This window comes from Garra rufa, chromosome 17 (genome assembly GCF_049309525.1).
Source record: "Garra rufa chromosome 17, GarRuf1.0, whole genome shotgun sequence".
NCBI lineage: Eukaryota > Metazoa > Chordata > Actinopteri > Cypriniformes > Cyprinidae > Garra > Garra rufa.
The window spans coordinates 44364444-44380651 of NC_133377.1; the positions used below are offsets into that span (position 1 = coordinate 44364444).

Consider the following 16208-nt stretch of genomic DNA (forward strand, 5'->3'; position numbering starts at 1 on the left):
GTTTGTGAATGTTGATGCTTAGTCTAAATAACACATATTTTATCCAGAGCGTTTATGCTGGGGTCTAGTGGAACTTACAAGATGTTATAGAACTGTTTCATGTAAATTCAATCGATGTACAGAAAAAATCAATATAGATTAATTTTATGCGGGCTTTTGCGGGCGGGAGCGGGACAAATCATGAATGTCGCGGGCGGGAGCGGGACGAGATAACGTATATTTTTGCGGGAGCGGGCGGGCGCGGGACACAATCTTGCGGGAGCGGGCGGGAGCGGGACTGAAAAATCCGTCCCGCGCAGGTCTCTAGTTCGGGGTTCAGACACACTCTCTATGTTTAAATCTAGATTAAAGACTCATCTCTTTAGCCAAGTATTCACATAATGTATCTCATAACGTTGTACTTCAGTTACATCTGATCAAATGCACATCAACATTTTTCAGCTTGGGCAAAACACACAATTTTTGCTTGGTTGGAACAGCAGCTACACTAAATATTTCTCTATTTGTTTTCCTGTTTCTGCCACGGGATTTACATCCCGTGGTTACTAGGAATTAAACAAGATTCAGCCTGGATTCAGAAGAAGAGATGATGCCAGCCTTGAAACAACATACAGCACTACACAATTTCTCTACTAGTTTGATTGCAACACATAATCATTACTATTAGTGTTCATCATCTGTTTTTGATTACACCATTACTGTTTTTAATATTTTTTACCATATGTACATCGACTTAACATACAGTAGTCACCACTAATATGCTACTAAATATATTAAAGTAGCCTACATTTTTGTACAGGTGCTTTGCAGCGATTTGTAATGTGAAAAGCGCTATAAAAATAAACTTGAATTGAACTGAATTTGTCATGTGTTGTTGTTCATCTGAGGTTTTATTTTCCAAATTTTAAAACCAGCCAAGGACCATTTTTTTTTTATGATGTCCTTATACGAAAAACGTCTTGGTTACGTATGTAACCCTCGTTCCCTGAAGGAGGGAACGGAGATGTCACGTCGGAGACCGACGAATTGGGATATCGCTTTAGAGATACCAATCCTCTTCGTGTGTAAACTAAACGAGCCAATGCACATTGGCATGCATGATTGCATCCAGCTGTCGCTGATCACAGCGTGAGCATAAATACACAGCAGGTGCAATGCATAGACAGGATTTCGCTGAGGAGCCGAGCTTGGGTCCGGCCGCACAGCGGTGGTACAGCAGCTGAGGCGACGGGACGTGACGTCTCCGTTCCCTCCTTCAGGGAACGAGGGTTACATACGTAACCAAGACGTTCCCTCTCAGTCGGTCTCTTCGACGTCACGTCGGAGACCGACGAATTGGGATCCCTAGCAAAGCGCCGCAGCTGCTGCCCCCCTCCAGTGTCCTGAGCAAGCCTCCTGGCCTCCAATTTTTGCTAAGGCCAAGGGCGGATCAGAAAGACCAGTCACTGTATAACATAGCACTACCTACTTAGTGAAGCTGGAGCACTGGGAACGTGCGGAGCTCCCACCCATCCCGCAGGAGGTTCGGAGCAATACGCATATGGCTCATATTAGGAAATATGGAAGAATGGAGGTGATTGAACCCTCGTGAAGATGGTAGAAGGTTACCGGGGAAACACGGTCTCTGTGGGTACCGTGGAAGACATATGGGATTCACTTAAGTCTCTCATGTATCCTAAGCCTTCTATCGGTTCTAAAGATTCATCGAGAGAGGCCTGGCGCCTAGACGCTCCGCTACGTCTGGAGCCGAGGAAGGAGGACTCGACAGGGTCTTCATGGACACTCTGGAGAAGATAGCAAGCCGACCTGAGCCAGTGCCTCTCAGTGTTTCTACCCGTTTGAGGTGAGAACACAGGAGGAGACTGGCTCTACACGAAGGCTATAAAACCTAGCGAACGTGTTGGGGGTCGCCCAGCCCGCAGCTCTACAAATGTCAGATAGCGAGGCGCCACGAGCCAGCGCCCAGGAGGATGCAACACTCCTAGTAGAGTGAGCTCGCAACCTGAGCGGGCAGGGCATGCCCTGAGCTTGATAAGCCAAGGCGATGGCATCCACTATCCAGTGTGCCATCCTCTGCTTGGAGACGGCCTTCCCCTTCTGCCGTCCTCCGTGACAAATAAAGAGCTGATCTGAGGTCCTGAAGCTTTGCGTCCGGTCGACGTAGCATCTTAATGCTCGGACGGGACAAAGCAAAGCTAGGGCTGGGTCTGCCTCCTCCGGGGGCAGCGCTTGCAGGCTCACCACTTGATCCCTGAAGGGAGTAGTGGGAACCTTGGGCACGTAGCCAGGCCGGGGCCTCAGGGTTACCTGGGAATCTGCCGGCCCGAACTGAAGGCATGAATCGTCGACCGAAAACGCCTGCAGGTCCCCTACCCTCTTGATGGAGGCCAATGCCAGCAGGAGCAGAGTCTTCATAGAGAGATACTTCAGCTCGACTGACTGTAAAGGCTCAAAGGGGACCCGCTGTAGTGCTGTGAGCACCAGAGACAGGTCCCAAGAGGGTACGGAGGGGGGCCTAGGAGGATTTAAACAAGGGCCGCCTCCGCGACTTTCGTGAAGACACGGGGGAGAGGGACAGCCCGAAGGGCAGGACCTTGTACTGATATGCTCTGCCTTCGAACGCGAACCGCAGAAATGGTCTGTGGCGCGGAAGGATCGAAACATGAAAGTACGCGTCCTTCAGGTCGATCGCTGCGAACCAATCCTGGGGACGAACACATCTGAGGATGTGTTTTTGTGTGAGCATTTTGAAAGGTAGCTTGTGAAGAGCTCGATTCAAGATGCGCAGGTCCAGGATCGGTCGTAAACCCCCGCTTTTCTTGGGTACTATGAAGTAGGGACTGTAAAACCCTGTCTTCATATCGGCTAGAGGGACCGGCTCTATTGCTTCCTTCGCCAGCAAAGTAGCAATCTCTGCCCGTAGGACAGGGGCATCTGCTACTTTCACTGTAGTGAAGTGGATGCCCCTGAACCGGGGCGGACGCCGTGCGAACTGAATCGCGTAGCCGAGCCTGATGGTCCGGAGGAGCCAGCAAGACGGACTGGGAAGCCCTCTCCAGGCTCCCAGCCAACGTACAAGAGGGACCAGCGGGACCACTGACGTACCCGCGGGGGGGGGCAGCGAGGTGGAACGCAGGGACCCCGCTCGGGCGTCTCTATGCCGGTTCGAAGCGGGGTCAGTGTGTCTGTGTGTGGTGTGTGCAAGACATTTACCTGCGTTCTGGCAGCTGGTGCGTGAGTAGTCCGTTCTACCGCACTCTCCAACCGCCCAGCGCCATTTGCTGGTGGGAGGGGAGAGGGGGTGAAGCCCGGGGCTAACCCGTGCAACACCCGCTGTCCCCTCTGGGGACCCAGAGATAGTAGAAACTGCTCTTTTATTGAAAATTTGGGTGTCACCGGCCGTGAGGCCGATGACGGGTTTCTTAAAAGAAACTTTTTTAAAGGGAACAAAAGATTCTCCGCCCGGCCCTCCTCCGGGGGAGGGAGTGGTGCGTTCACCATCTCCCGAAGAGCAGCTTCCTCCATCTCTGGGTCGCCCGTCTCAGGGACGCTTGTTCTTGCATCCGCCGTGAAGGCTGCTGCGCAGGCTGCTGTGGAGCGGGGGCGGAGGCAGGGGGCCGCCCTCGGCGACGAGCAGACCGAGGTGCCGCCGGCGGCTGGGTGGAGGCAGCAGCGGGAGCACGCCGGGGCAGGATATGACTGATGGCCTCAGTCTGCTTCTGGGTGGCCGAAAACTGCTGGGCGAAGTTTTCGACCGCGTCGCCGAAGAGGCCGGTCTGGGACACGGGGGCATTCAGGAACCTGACCTTGTCTGCTTCCCTCATGTCGGCCAGACACAGCCAGAGATGGCGTTCCTGGACCACCATCGTGGACATCGCACGACCCAGAGACCGCGCCGTAACCTTCGTCGCTCGTAGCGCGAGGTCCGTAGCGAAGAACCACCCTCGTACAGGTCCTTCAGTGCCTGGGCCTGATGGACCTGTAACAACGCCATAGCGTGTAGGGCGGAGCCAGCAGCGCCACAAGCCGTGTAGGCACTGCCGATCAGAGCCGACGAGTGCCTACAGGCCCGGGAGGGGAGCAACGGGTTGCCCCGCCAAGTGGAAGCGGCGCCGGGACACAATTGCATCGCCACCGCACGCTCCACCGGCGGGACAGCCGCGTACCCCCGCGCTGGTCCGCCATCAAGGGTGGTGAGGGAGGACGTGCCACTGGAGCGGTTTCTGGCAGTAAAAGGTGCCGTCCACGTCCCAGTAAGCTCATCATGCACCTCCGGGAAGAAGGGCACTGGGGTGGGACGCTGAGAACCAGCGCGAGCCACCCCAAGATACCAGTCATCCAGCCGAGAGGGGTCGGGACGTGATGGAGGGTTCCATTCAAGCCCTACCTTCCCGGCACCGCTGACCTGTTTGCCGGGGGGAACGGTAGATCTGGGCAGAGGAACTGGCACCCCGCCCCTTTGCAGGAAGCGGAGTCTGGTCCGCAGCTCCGTGATGGACATGCCGCCGCAATGACGGCATGACTCATCCACAAACGCCGCCTGAGCGTGCTCAATACCCAGACACGTCAGACAGCGATTGTGACCATCACCTGGCGCCAGGTAACGACCGCATCCAGAAACGCATGGGTGAAACGGCATTGTGTTTCAAACACCTCGTCTTTAAAAAGACGTTCACCCGTGATACTCTTTTAGAAACTGCTCTAGTGCTGAAGCACACAGGGGAGATGGCCGCAGCGACACAGAAGGCAGGTAGTGCAATCCTTGACTGCGCGCTTTTTCCACCCACAGGAGACCACCACCGCTGACGCGCCGTACCGCCAACACCGCAGTGAAGAGTTCTTTCTTGAAGAGAATGGCTCGTTCCGTCTCTCATGAGAAGATCGGCTCCGATGCGAAATGCTGTCTATGCATTGCACCTGCTGTGTATTTATGCTCACGCTGTGATCAGCGACAGCTGGATGCAATCATGCATGCCAATGTGCATTGGCTCGTTTAGTTTACACACGAAGAGGATTGGTATCTCTAAAGCGATATCCCAATTCGTCGGTCTCCGACGTGACGTCGAAGAGACCGACTGAGAGGGAACAATGACATTCAATAGAGTTTCCTAACTTTTTCACATGACTGTATACTGTAGTATGCAATGACTCTTACCGACATGTTTGCCACGAGTCCAGCCGCGTCCACTGTCAAACACACACACACACACACACACACACACACACACACACACACACACACACACACACACACACACACACACACACACACACAGGGTTATTTACACACACACCACTCACTAGGGCTGCTTTGAACTCTGTGTGTGTTTGACTTACAGGTGTACGATGTGTCTTTCGCTCTGATTCGTCCAAACGGACCCTCGTTAACATAGAGATGATTGACATCACCTATAAAATCCTGAAGAGCCTCTTTACGCTCACAGCTGGTCTCCTCCATACCTGCACACACACACACACACACACACACACACACACACACACACACACACACACACACACACACACACACACACACACACACACACACACACGCGTCAGACTTGCACACAGTGTGTTTCTTCACAGCTAAATGTGTGTGTGTGTGTGTGTGTGTGTGTGTGTGTGTGTGTGTGTGTGTTTTACCGTGATCTGCGACGATGATGATGTTGACACACTGATGAAGGTTGAGTTGTTTAAGGCCATTCATCAGCTGACCGATGATTCTGTCCACCCCCTGAAGAGCTAAGATCAGCTGCACACACACACACACACACACACACACACACACACACACACACACACACACACACACACACAGATGTCAGCAGATGTTTTGAAGCTGAATGTGGTTTGTCAGTATTAATCAGCTTGTGTCTGATCATCATCTGATGCTCCTGGCCTTTATATGTCAGCACAGACAGGAAGTGATGAGTAGCGTGTGAGAGAAACATCACACGAGAGCGAGTCTGTGTCAGCCGCTTGTGATATCTGATAAACACTGATGAGTGTGTGTGTGTGTGTGTGTGTGTGTGTGTGTGTGTGTGAAAAATGTTGACTCTGATATGAGATCTGACTTAAAATATCTCAGTACTACTACTAAACTGATACTATGACAAGTATATAAATAATAGATGATCCAAATGGAGGTTAGAGTTATTTTATCTGTTAAAAAAGCATTTCATCCCCTTTAAGGCGAGTCACTGCAGGTGAATAGGGTAAAAAAAAAATGAACTAATAGTTATGACCTTACTTATTCAGTTGATTGATTACATTGAGAATTGCAAACATTTTTTGTATTACAAGTTTTCCAAATATGCAAATGAGCCATTGTTTAATGAAATATAAGCTAATTTGCATATATTTCTAGTACAAAGATCTGAAAACTGGAGGAAGTCAGTTTCAAAACTCTTGTTTAATTTTCTTGACATATTAGAGTCAAATGTTTTTACAGAGGGGATTTTGGGGATCTTATTTTGTCACTTCATAATTCAGAAAATACTTAGAACAGGCAGAAAACAATGCAGTTTTTACTATTTTTGAGGAATGTTTTATAAAAAATCAAGCAAATTCTATATGAACCAATCCCTCTGCAAAAAACCTTCAGGATATAGACAGGAATACAAATGTTCAGTGTGGTGTGTGTAAGTGCTGCTGAAGTGGAGATTTATGGCTCAGTGTAGGAGAAAAAAGCTCATGGTCTTTAAAAATCTGTATTGTAATTGAAATCTATTGACACAAATAGATAAAGTGCTATAAAAGAAAGACTTAACAGTGTCTTTTGGGTGTTTTCTTTCCACTAGTCTGAAAAAACACTTTAAGAAACAACAAAAAGCCCAAAATAAAAGAATAAAAAATAAAATGCAATTTTAATTTATATAATTTTTTTTTGTATTTTTATCTTTGTTAATAATAATAACACAGATGCAAGTAGCAAACTAAAGGACAAATGAAATAAATAGGGCTCTATGAAATTTGTTTTTGTTCTCAAATTCTGTTTTATTTTTTTCCAAATTCATGTGAATTTTCTGGATATTAATCAAAAAGCACGTCTTATTAATTGAAATCATAAAACGAACCATATTTAACAGAAATCCCTTAAAAGTTGAACAGAAATTACATTTTTAAGGCTCTATGAAATTAGTTTTAGCCCCAAATTCAAATTTATTTTTTTCTAAATTCAATTTAATATTTTCTGGATTCCATTTTTCCTGTTTTTAATTTTTCTAGACTCTATTTGAACATTTACATTAAAAAATATTAATCAAAAAGCATGTCTAATTAATTAAAATCATAAAACGTAAACAATTTAACAGCAGTTTCTTAAACGTTTAACAAACGACATTTTAAGGCCCTATTAAATACATTTCATTTTTTTTCTCAAATTCAGTTTTATTGATCAAATTCTATGAATCTGTTTTCTATTAATTTTATGCCTTCCATTTTAATAATTTTTATTAAATTCTAATTATTAATTTATAAAAATGTATTTGATTTTATAAAGAATTACTTATTTATTTATTATTAAACATACACATTGTAAATTTCTTAGAAGTTTAACAAAAATACATTTTAAGGCCCTATTAAATACATTTATTATTTTTCTCAAATTCAGTTTTATTGATCCAATTCTGTGAATCTGTTTTCTATTAATTCAAATTCATTTTAATTTTTCTGGATTCCGTTTCCCCCCCATTTTTTTTTTTTTTTCTAGACTAAAGCTTACATTACAAAATTTTTATCAAAAAACACGTCTTAATTGAGGTCATAAAACGCACAAAATTTCTTAAAAGTTCAAATTAATTTTAAAGGCCCTTCGAAATTAGTTTTAGCCCCAAATTCAGTTTTATATTTTCTAAATTCATTTTAATATTTTCTGGATTCCGTTTTTCCCGTTTTTCCCGTTTTTAATTGTTCTAGACTTTTTTGAATGGTTACATAAAAAAATGACAATCAAAAAGCATGTCTAATTAATTAAAATCATAAAATGTACATGATTTAATTTTCTGCATTCCATTTTAATAGTTTCATTAAATTCTAACAATCTACAAATCTGGATCTCGTGATTCTGTCCATGTTTTCCACTTTTCTTTAATCATAGAACCCTAAATAAACAGTGTTAATATGACTCTTATCAAAATGCTTTCTTAAAATGCCGAATTGTATCATTTTATAAAGCAGGAAATTGCGATACCATTTTTTGTACTGGTATATTGTGCAGCACTAGTGTGAGTGTGTGTGTGTGTGTGTGTGTGTGTGTGTGTGTGTGAGTGTGTTCTCACCCCTCCGCTGACGGGGCCATGCTCGTGTCCTGAACTATCAGGCTCCTCCAGGTAGACTGTGAAGAAGTCCGGCCTGCGGCAGCAGAAACATACACACAGACGTCTGAATGATGAACCTCCAGCTGATGCTGATTCAGTGTTTTCACATTTGCTTATCATTTCCTCTGCTCTGATAATCTAATAATAATGAATGAGTGTGAGTAATCTGCCACTGGGCTCTAAAACTTTGTTTTGCCTTTGAATGATTTTTTTCGTAAGACCCCCACAGGCAGGTTTTTTTTTCTGGTTAAAAGCATGAATTCTATTGAATGTTTAAGATTGTGAAACAAACACTCCAGGCGCTTGAGCTGTGAAAACATGCTAAATAGACAAAGCAGATCTTGCAGATTGTAATAAAGAAAAACAGTCATGCTGGAGTTAATTTACCGTCTATCCTCTGGTAACTGCAGCCAGCGCAGAACACTGAAGATCCTCTCCTCATACGGGACCTTCCTGCACACAAACACAATGTAGGAGCAAAGACATGTCAAAGCATCTCTACTAAATTCTACACCCTTGAACATCATAACAACTATAGTTCTCTCCTTAAATATGACGAGTTCAAACAACAGATTCATGAGTTCATCCAAATTTCACAAAAAGCTTATGGACGTATTTATAATATAAATCAGTTTTTCATTTTGTCACTCTTCTGAGGAAGATTCATTCCCTTGTTGAACCACACAGAGACATTTTGCTCAGATTTAATGTTCATCGGATCTCATTTTGTAAGCTATACTTTTAGTTCGAAGTCCCGAACATAATCAAATGAATCATGAACCACATAGAACGTCCCAAAATGAAATGAATTGATTTGCAAATGTCTCTGAATGAATCAAATGATTCGCGAACTGATTCAAATGATTCATGAACTGCATAGAATGTCCTGAACTGAATATAAATGATTCACAAACTGAATCAAAAGATTTGCGAATCGCATAATGTCTCTAAATGAATCAAATGATTGGCGAATTGCACAGAATTTCCCGAAATGAATCAAATGATTCGTGAACTGAATCAAATGATTAGCAAATTGCACAAAATGTCCCGAACTGAATCAAATGATTCGTGAACTGAATCAAATGATTCGCGAATTGCACAGAATGTCCCGAAAAGAATCAAATGATTCGCGAACTGAATCAAATGATTCATGAACCACATAGAATGTCCCGAAATTAATTAAATGATTCGCTAACTGAATTAAATGATTCGCGAAATGAATCAAATGATTCGCGAACGGAATCAAATGATTCGCGAAATTAATCAAATTAATCGCAAACTGAATCAAAAGATTTGCGAACCGCAAAATGTCTCTAAATGAATCAAATGATTGGCAAATTGCACAGAATTTCCCAAAATGAATCAAATGATTCGTGAACTGTATCAAATGGTTCATGAACGGAATCAAATGATTCGCGAATGGAATCAAATGATTCGCGAAATTAATCAAATTATTCGCGAACTGAATCAAAAGATTTGCGAACCGCATAATGTCTCTAAATGAATCAAATGATTGGCGATTTGCACAGAATGTCTCGTAACGAATCAAACGATTCGTGAACCGTATAGAATGTCCCGAACTGAATCAAATGATTTGCGAATTGCACAGAATGTCCCGAACTGAATAAAATGATTCGCGAACTGAATAAAATGATTTGTGAACTAAATCAAATGATTAGCAAATTGCACAAAATGTCCCGAACTGAATCAAATGATTTGCGAACTGAATCAAATGATTCGCGAATTGCACAGAATGTCCCAAAATGAATCAAATGATTTGCGAACTGAATCAAATGATTCATGAACCACATAGAAAGTCCCGGAATGAATCAAATGATTCGCAAACTGAATCAAATGATTTGCGAATTGCACAGAATGTCCCGAACTGAATAAAATGATTTGTGAACTAAATCAAATGATTAGCAAATTGCACAAAATGTCCCGAACTGAATCAAATGATTTGCGAACTGAATCAAATGATTCGCGAATTGCACAGAATGTCCCAAAATTAATCAAATGATTCGTGAACTGAATCAAATGATTCATGAACCACATAGAAAGTCCCGGAATGAATCAAATGATTCGCAAACTGAATCAAATGACTCGCAAATCGCACAGAATGTCCTGAAACGAATCAATTGATTCACGAACTGAATCAAATGATTCATGAACTGCATAGAATGTCCCGAAATGAATCAACTGTTTTGCAAATCGCACAGAATGTCCCAAAATGAATCAAAAGATTAGCGAACTGAATCAAATGATTTGTGAACAGGTGCCGAAGTTCCGAATTGAATCAAATGGTTTGCGTGCCCATGGCAAAGTCATCGTCTTCATCTATGTTTACACGACACTGTGAGTACTATTACTGGCTTAGCTCGCTAGTTTTATGACATTAACTGAGATAAAGGAAAAAAGTATAAATATAATTTCCATTCCAAAGATAACATTCAAATCAAATCTAGGAACATATTGAGGTGAGGTAACTGGTTTACTGCCAACTAGTGAAACGCTCCATTAATATGACCAGCTGCAGCTCTAAATACATGTTAGATAGATGTTCACATTGTGCATTATGGTGGAGTTTGTAGCTTCATTCACTATATCTGAAATAGTTTGAGCTGCAGTTCAGTTGCTGACAGTTCAATAGGAAATGGTAGAAGCAGATAAACACAAAACAGCAGAACAACATAAGAGGGTAAAGTCTCTCTACTAAATTCTACACCCTTGCATACTGTGTCATAACCTTTAGCTTTGACTCTACAGTTTCAAAATATAGAATGGTCATGTAAAAATTAATAAGTATAGCTGTGGAACACTATGTCTTCATCATATCCAATGACCTTCAGTTGATTCTGGATTAAAAAAAAAAGTTTAACCCTGAAAGACTTTACATGTGTGATGTCATTGTTATTTATTTGTTTATTAATCTTTGTTCATGTAATGCAGAATTTCCCAAATATTTTTTTTTTTTGGCAGCCAAAACCCTTTGACATAAGATGTTTATCTGAAAGTTATATTTTAAGTTAAAATTTCAATAATTTATCGACATTTTTGCATTTTGCATTTTTACACTGGCCTACAAAGCAAAAAGGCAGTAACTGCATTTTTGGTCAAAAATGAGTTATTATCATTTTCATGACATTCAAGGCATCCTTTGTTATGTGACAAAATATCTTATCTCAAATGTGTTTGATTTCGCGGTTTTAACATTGGATAACAGGCTGTATGACAGGATAACTTTAAAGTCATTTTTCTCTGCACTCGGCGTAGTTACTGCCTTTTTGCTTTGTAGGGCAGTTCAGTTCTCTAATGTCAGTTCATAGTCATGCAGGTAAACAAATGAAATATTTGTAAAATAAAACAATTTATTTTACATTTTTACAGTTTTATTAGCTATTTATCAAGTCACAAACCCACTGCAGTTCTTACTTTAACCACAGTTTGGGAAACCCTCTGTAATGCAATGTTTAATGCATTTTAGGATATTATGATGATGTCAAAAATGTATTGGTATATGTTAACATATACCAAACACATTAATTACAATAAACACACAACCACAATTTGTACATAAGTGAGCCGAAGTCACTGTGTGGTCAGATTTTAAACAGCAGAGATTTATAAACAGTGATCCAACAAAAACAGGCTCAGTCTGAAAGCATCTCCCTTTTGCACGCAGGTCTTTTACATCAGATGAAAGGCAGTGAGTTTTAGAGCTGCGGTTGTGAAGATACTCCCCACCTGATCACTAAACACTGTTTATACTATCAGGAATGAATTTGACGCACAAACCATTCAGTGTGTGTGTGTGTGTGTGTGTGTGTGTGTGTGTGTGTGTGTGTGTGTGAGGTAAACTGACCCATCATAACTCATGTAGATATCTGGGAAACTCCCGTTTATGGCCACATCAGATCCTGGCCAGAAGAACGTTCCCGCTTTCAGCCCCTGATACATGGCCGTGTTCCAGATCTGTGGTCAGACATCAGAGGTCAGTACAGGACATCAAGGTTTCGGATGCGTGCGAGTGTGTTTATGTGTTTACCGGTTGTCCTTGGTACCATCTGGGATTGTTTTTCTCACTGTTGGACAGACTGAAGGAGGCGTTGAACACGGGGTCATACATGTTATTATCCACCAGCCCGTGTGACTCAGTGTACAGACCCTGAACAAGACAACACACGACATCACTTCCTGCACATCTCACAAAAACAAACATCAGAGCTCTTTTACCCTAACTGTACAAACGCCCACCTTCAACTGCTCTGTCACGCATATTTTGCCATCACATCTTGAGTGATTACTAATTATTACCAACTACATGCATGTTAGACTCTACTCCATCTAAGCTACTAAAAGGGGCTTCTAGTTGCCATAGATCCTCTTCTGAATATTATTAATTTGTCATTGTTACTCGGATATGTCTCCAAAACCTTCAAACTGGCTGTTATTAAGCCTCTCATTAAAAAACAACAACTTGACCCCAACAAATTAATTAATTACAGACCAATTTCGAATCTCCCTTTTCTGTCAAAGATACTAGAAAAAGGTATCCTCACATGTTCCTTCTTAGAGGAAAATGGTATATGCATGGATTCCCAGTCAGGATTTAGACCAAATCATAGCCCTGAGACTGCCCTCATTAGAGATACAAATTACCTGTGGTTGGATCTCTCTATTAGTGCTGCTGGATCTTAGCACTGCGTTTGATACTATTGACCACAACATTCTTTTGATTAGACTTGTAAATTATGTTGGCATTAGAGGAAGTGCATTGGCATGGTTCTGACCGGCATCAATTCATAGCAGTGAATGAGGAGGTATCATATCAATCACAAGTGCAGTATGGAGTACCTCAAGGCTCAGTACTAGGGCCATTACTTTTTACGCTTTATATGTTACCCTTGGGAGATATCATCAGGAAACATGGTGTTAGCTTTCACTGTTATGCTGATGATACTCAGCTCTATATTTCTTTGTGGCCCGGTGAAATATATCAACTAATAAAATGCATAGTTGATAAATAATTGGATGACGAGTAACTTCCTGCTAAATAAAAAAAAACACAAAAAAAACACAGAGGATTCAAAACCTCCGCATGTAATGACCTAAAATCAGTCTAATACTAGATGGCTGCTCTGTAAATTCGTCGTCATCAGTTAGGAACATAGGTGTGCTATTCGATAGCAATCTCTCCTTCGAAAGCCACATTTCTAATATTTGCAAAACCGCATTTTTTAATCTCAAAAATATATCGGAATTACGACCTATGCTCACGATGTCACATGCAGAAACGTTAATTCATGTGTTCATGACCTCAAGGATAGATTATTGTAATGCTTTATTGGGTGGTTGTTCTGCACGCTTAATAAACAAACTCCAGCTGGTCCAAAATGCAGCAGCTAGAGTTCTTACTAGAACTAGAAAGTATGACCATATTAGCCCGGTTCTGTCAACACTGCACTGGCTCCCTGTTAAACATCGGATAGATTTCAAAATCTTGCTGATTCCTTATAAAGCTCTCAATGGTTTAGCTCCTCAGTACTTGAGCGAGCTCTTGTTATATTATAGTCCCTCATGTCCACTGTGTTCTCAAAACTCTGGCAATTTGATTATACCTAGAATATCAAAATCAACTGTTTAAGGATTGTTAGGCTGCATTATTTAGGTCAACCGAAACCAGGAACACTTCCTATAACACCTGATGAACTTGTTGCATCAGAAGAAGAATGGCATCTATGCTAATATTAGTCTGTTTTGTTCTTATTCCGAGTTCACCATAGCCACTAGATTCAATCTGTATTCAGATCAGATGGTGGATCAACACCTAGAGATATCCTCTACAGCACTGAATGTCAGTGGAGACCACATCAACTAGATGAGCCCTAGAGATGGATCATTAGTAAAGAACTCACTGGCACAAGACCACAGGAACCAGATGAGTCCTCTGCACAATCTGACTTTGCTGCAACATGGAACTTTTGCACTATTGACACTATTGCCCTATTTAATAATGTTTAGTTTAGTTTAGTTTAGTTTATTATTACAAGGACAATGCATATTAACATGACAAGTCAAAATATGCCAGAGTTAGCCAAAAGGCTAATTTTAATTTTCATGTAAAGCTGCTATTGTTAAAGTAATGTATAAATAAAGGTGATTGATCAATTGGAAAAATTATCTTCCCAAGCCTCCAAAACATCTCACATCTTTTGAGGAAAGTTTACAGTATTTGTTCATCTCTCATTCGTCATTGGATTGCATTGAATTATATGTTTGCATCATTTCAATATCATCTTTCTAAGATGTATTATTGGAGATATAGAGTGACCGCTGATATTCAGAATATTTTATGTAAGTATCTGCTGTGCTGTTTTAAAGATCTCATTGATTTACATTGCAAGCAAATATCAGCATCTCCACCAAATTCTTGTGTTTGCTCAGTTTGAGTCTCTAAATAAAATGAAACTTAGACTAGATCAGTCATAAAAGCCTGCTGGACCAGATATATAAAACACAATGCAAATGTCTTTTAATGTTTTGTCTAAAGCTGTTTGATTTAAGAAAATCTTGACCTTTCAGACTATTACTTAAAATGTCAGACTTTACCAGGTTAAATCTTTGCAACTTTGATAAGAGCTAAAAATGATGAAGCCAAATCTCATTTCATGATATAGTCATTTTATTTTGCGATAAGAATTTATATCATGATACAGTCCATTTTTGTTATTTTGTCTTTGTTATTAATAATAAGAACCTAGATGCAAGTAACAAACTAAAGGACAAATATAATTAAACAAAGACACAAATGAATTAAAATAAGACCCAATAAAATTTGGTTTATTCCCAAATTCTGTTTTATTTTTTCCAAATTCATTTTATTTTTTTTGTATTTCGTTTTTCCATTTTGAATTTTTCTAGACTCTATTTTAATAATCACATCACAAAATATGAATCAAAAAGCACATCTAATTAATTGAAATCATGCAACATACACATCTTAACAGCAATTTCTTAAAAGTTTAACAAAAACAGCCCTATATTATTTATAAATATTTTTTTCTCATTTTTTTTATTGATCAAATTCTGTGAATCTGTTTTCTATTAATTTTTCCTGCATTCCATTTTAATAGTTTGATTAAATTTAAATAATTCCATAAAGATTAATTCGATTTTATAAAGAATTACTTATTATTTTGAGACATTTTAACAGCAATTTCTTAAAAGCTGAACAAAAAGATATATATTTTTAAAGCCCTATGATTTTTTTTTTTAAATTCCCAAATTCTCTTATTTTTCCAAATTCATTTGAATTGAATTTTGTTTTTCCCGTTTTCATTTTTTCTAGACTCTACTTTAATAATTACATTAAAACATACTAATCAAAAAGTAAAAATCACATCTAATTAATTGAAATCATGAAACATACACAACTTAACAAAAATACTTTTTTTTATTTTTCTCAATTTCAGTTTTATTGATCAAATTCTGTGAATGTTTTCTATTAATTTTCTGCATTCCATTTGAATAGTTTCATTAAATTCTAACAATAAAAAGCATTTATACAATTAATTAGATTTTATAAATAATTTTCATTTTTTTTTTTTTTTTTTCAGAAATACTGTCTTGTTCATTTACAATTTCCTTGCAGGCTAAATAAATGGTAAATATTGTTTTAATAATATATTTATTAGTAGTAGTAGTACTATCATTACATTAAGTAATATTTGTGTCAAGCTGAACCAAACTTATATTTTGATTTGCCTTTACGTTTCTGTTTATATATGATTTTTTTCTCAAAAGTAACATAAAATGCTCATGAAGTGACTCTCACAGCAGTTCTAGATGACGTGTGTACTCATATATTGAGGTGGTAGAGGCTTAATCACA

The 16208-nt window shown here is 40.4% G+C and overlaps 1 protein-coding gene across 1 annotated transcript in view; it reads right to left on the reverse strand.

The window, feature by feature from the left end:
- Positions 1–5095: 5095 nt before the first annotated feature.
- LOC141289439 (venom phosphodiesterase CdcPDE) overlaps positions 5096–16208 on the reverse strand; it is a 33041-nt gene continuing 21928 nt past the window's right edge. The window contains exons 8-14 of the mRNA XM_073821534.1: positions 12364–12483; positions 12181–12290; positions 8706–8771; positions 8280–8352; positions 5644–5752; positions 5338–5460; positions 5096–5187 (exon numbers count right to left, since the gene is read on the reverse strand). Coding sequence (XP_073677635.1) covers positions 5096–5187; positions 5338–5460; positions 5644–5752; positions 8280–8352; positions 8706–8771; positions 12181–12290; positions 12364–12483 — 693 coding nt within the window. The remainder of the gene's footprint in view (positions 5188–5337; positions 5461–5643; positions 5753–8279; positions 8353–8705; positions 8772–12180; positions 12291–12363; positions 12484–16208) is intronic.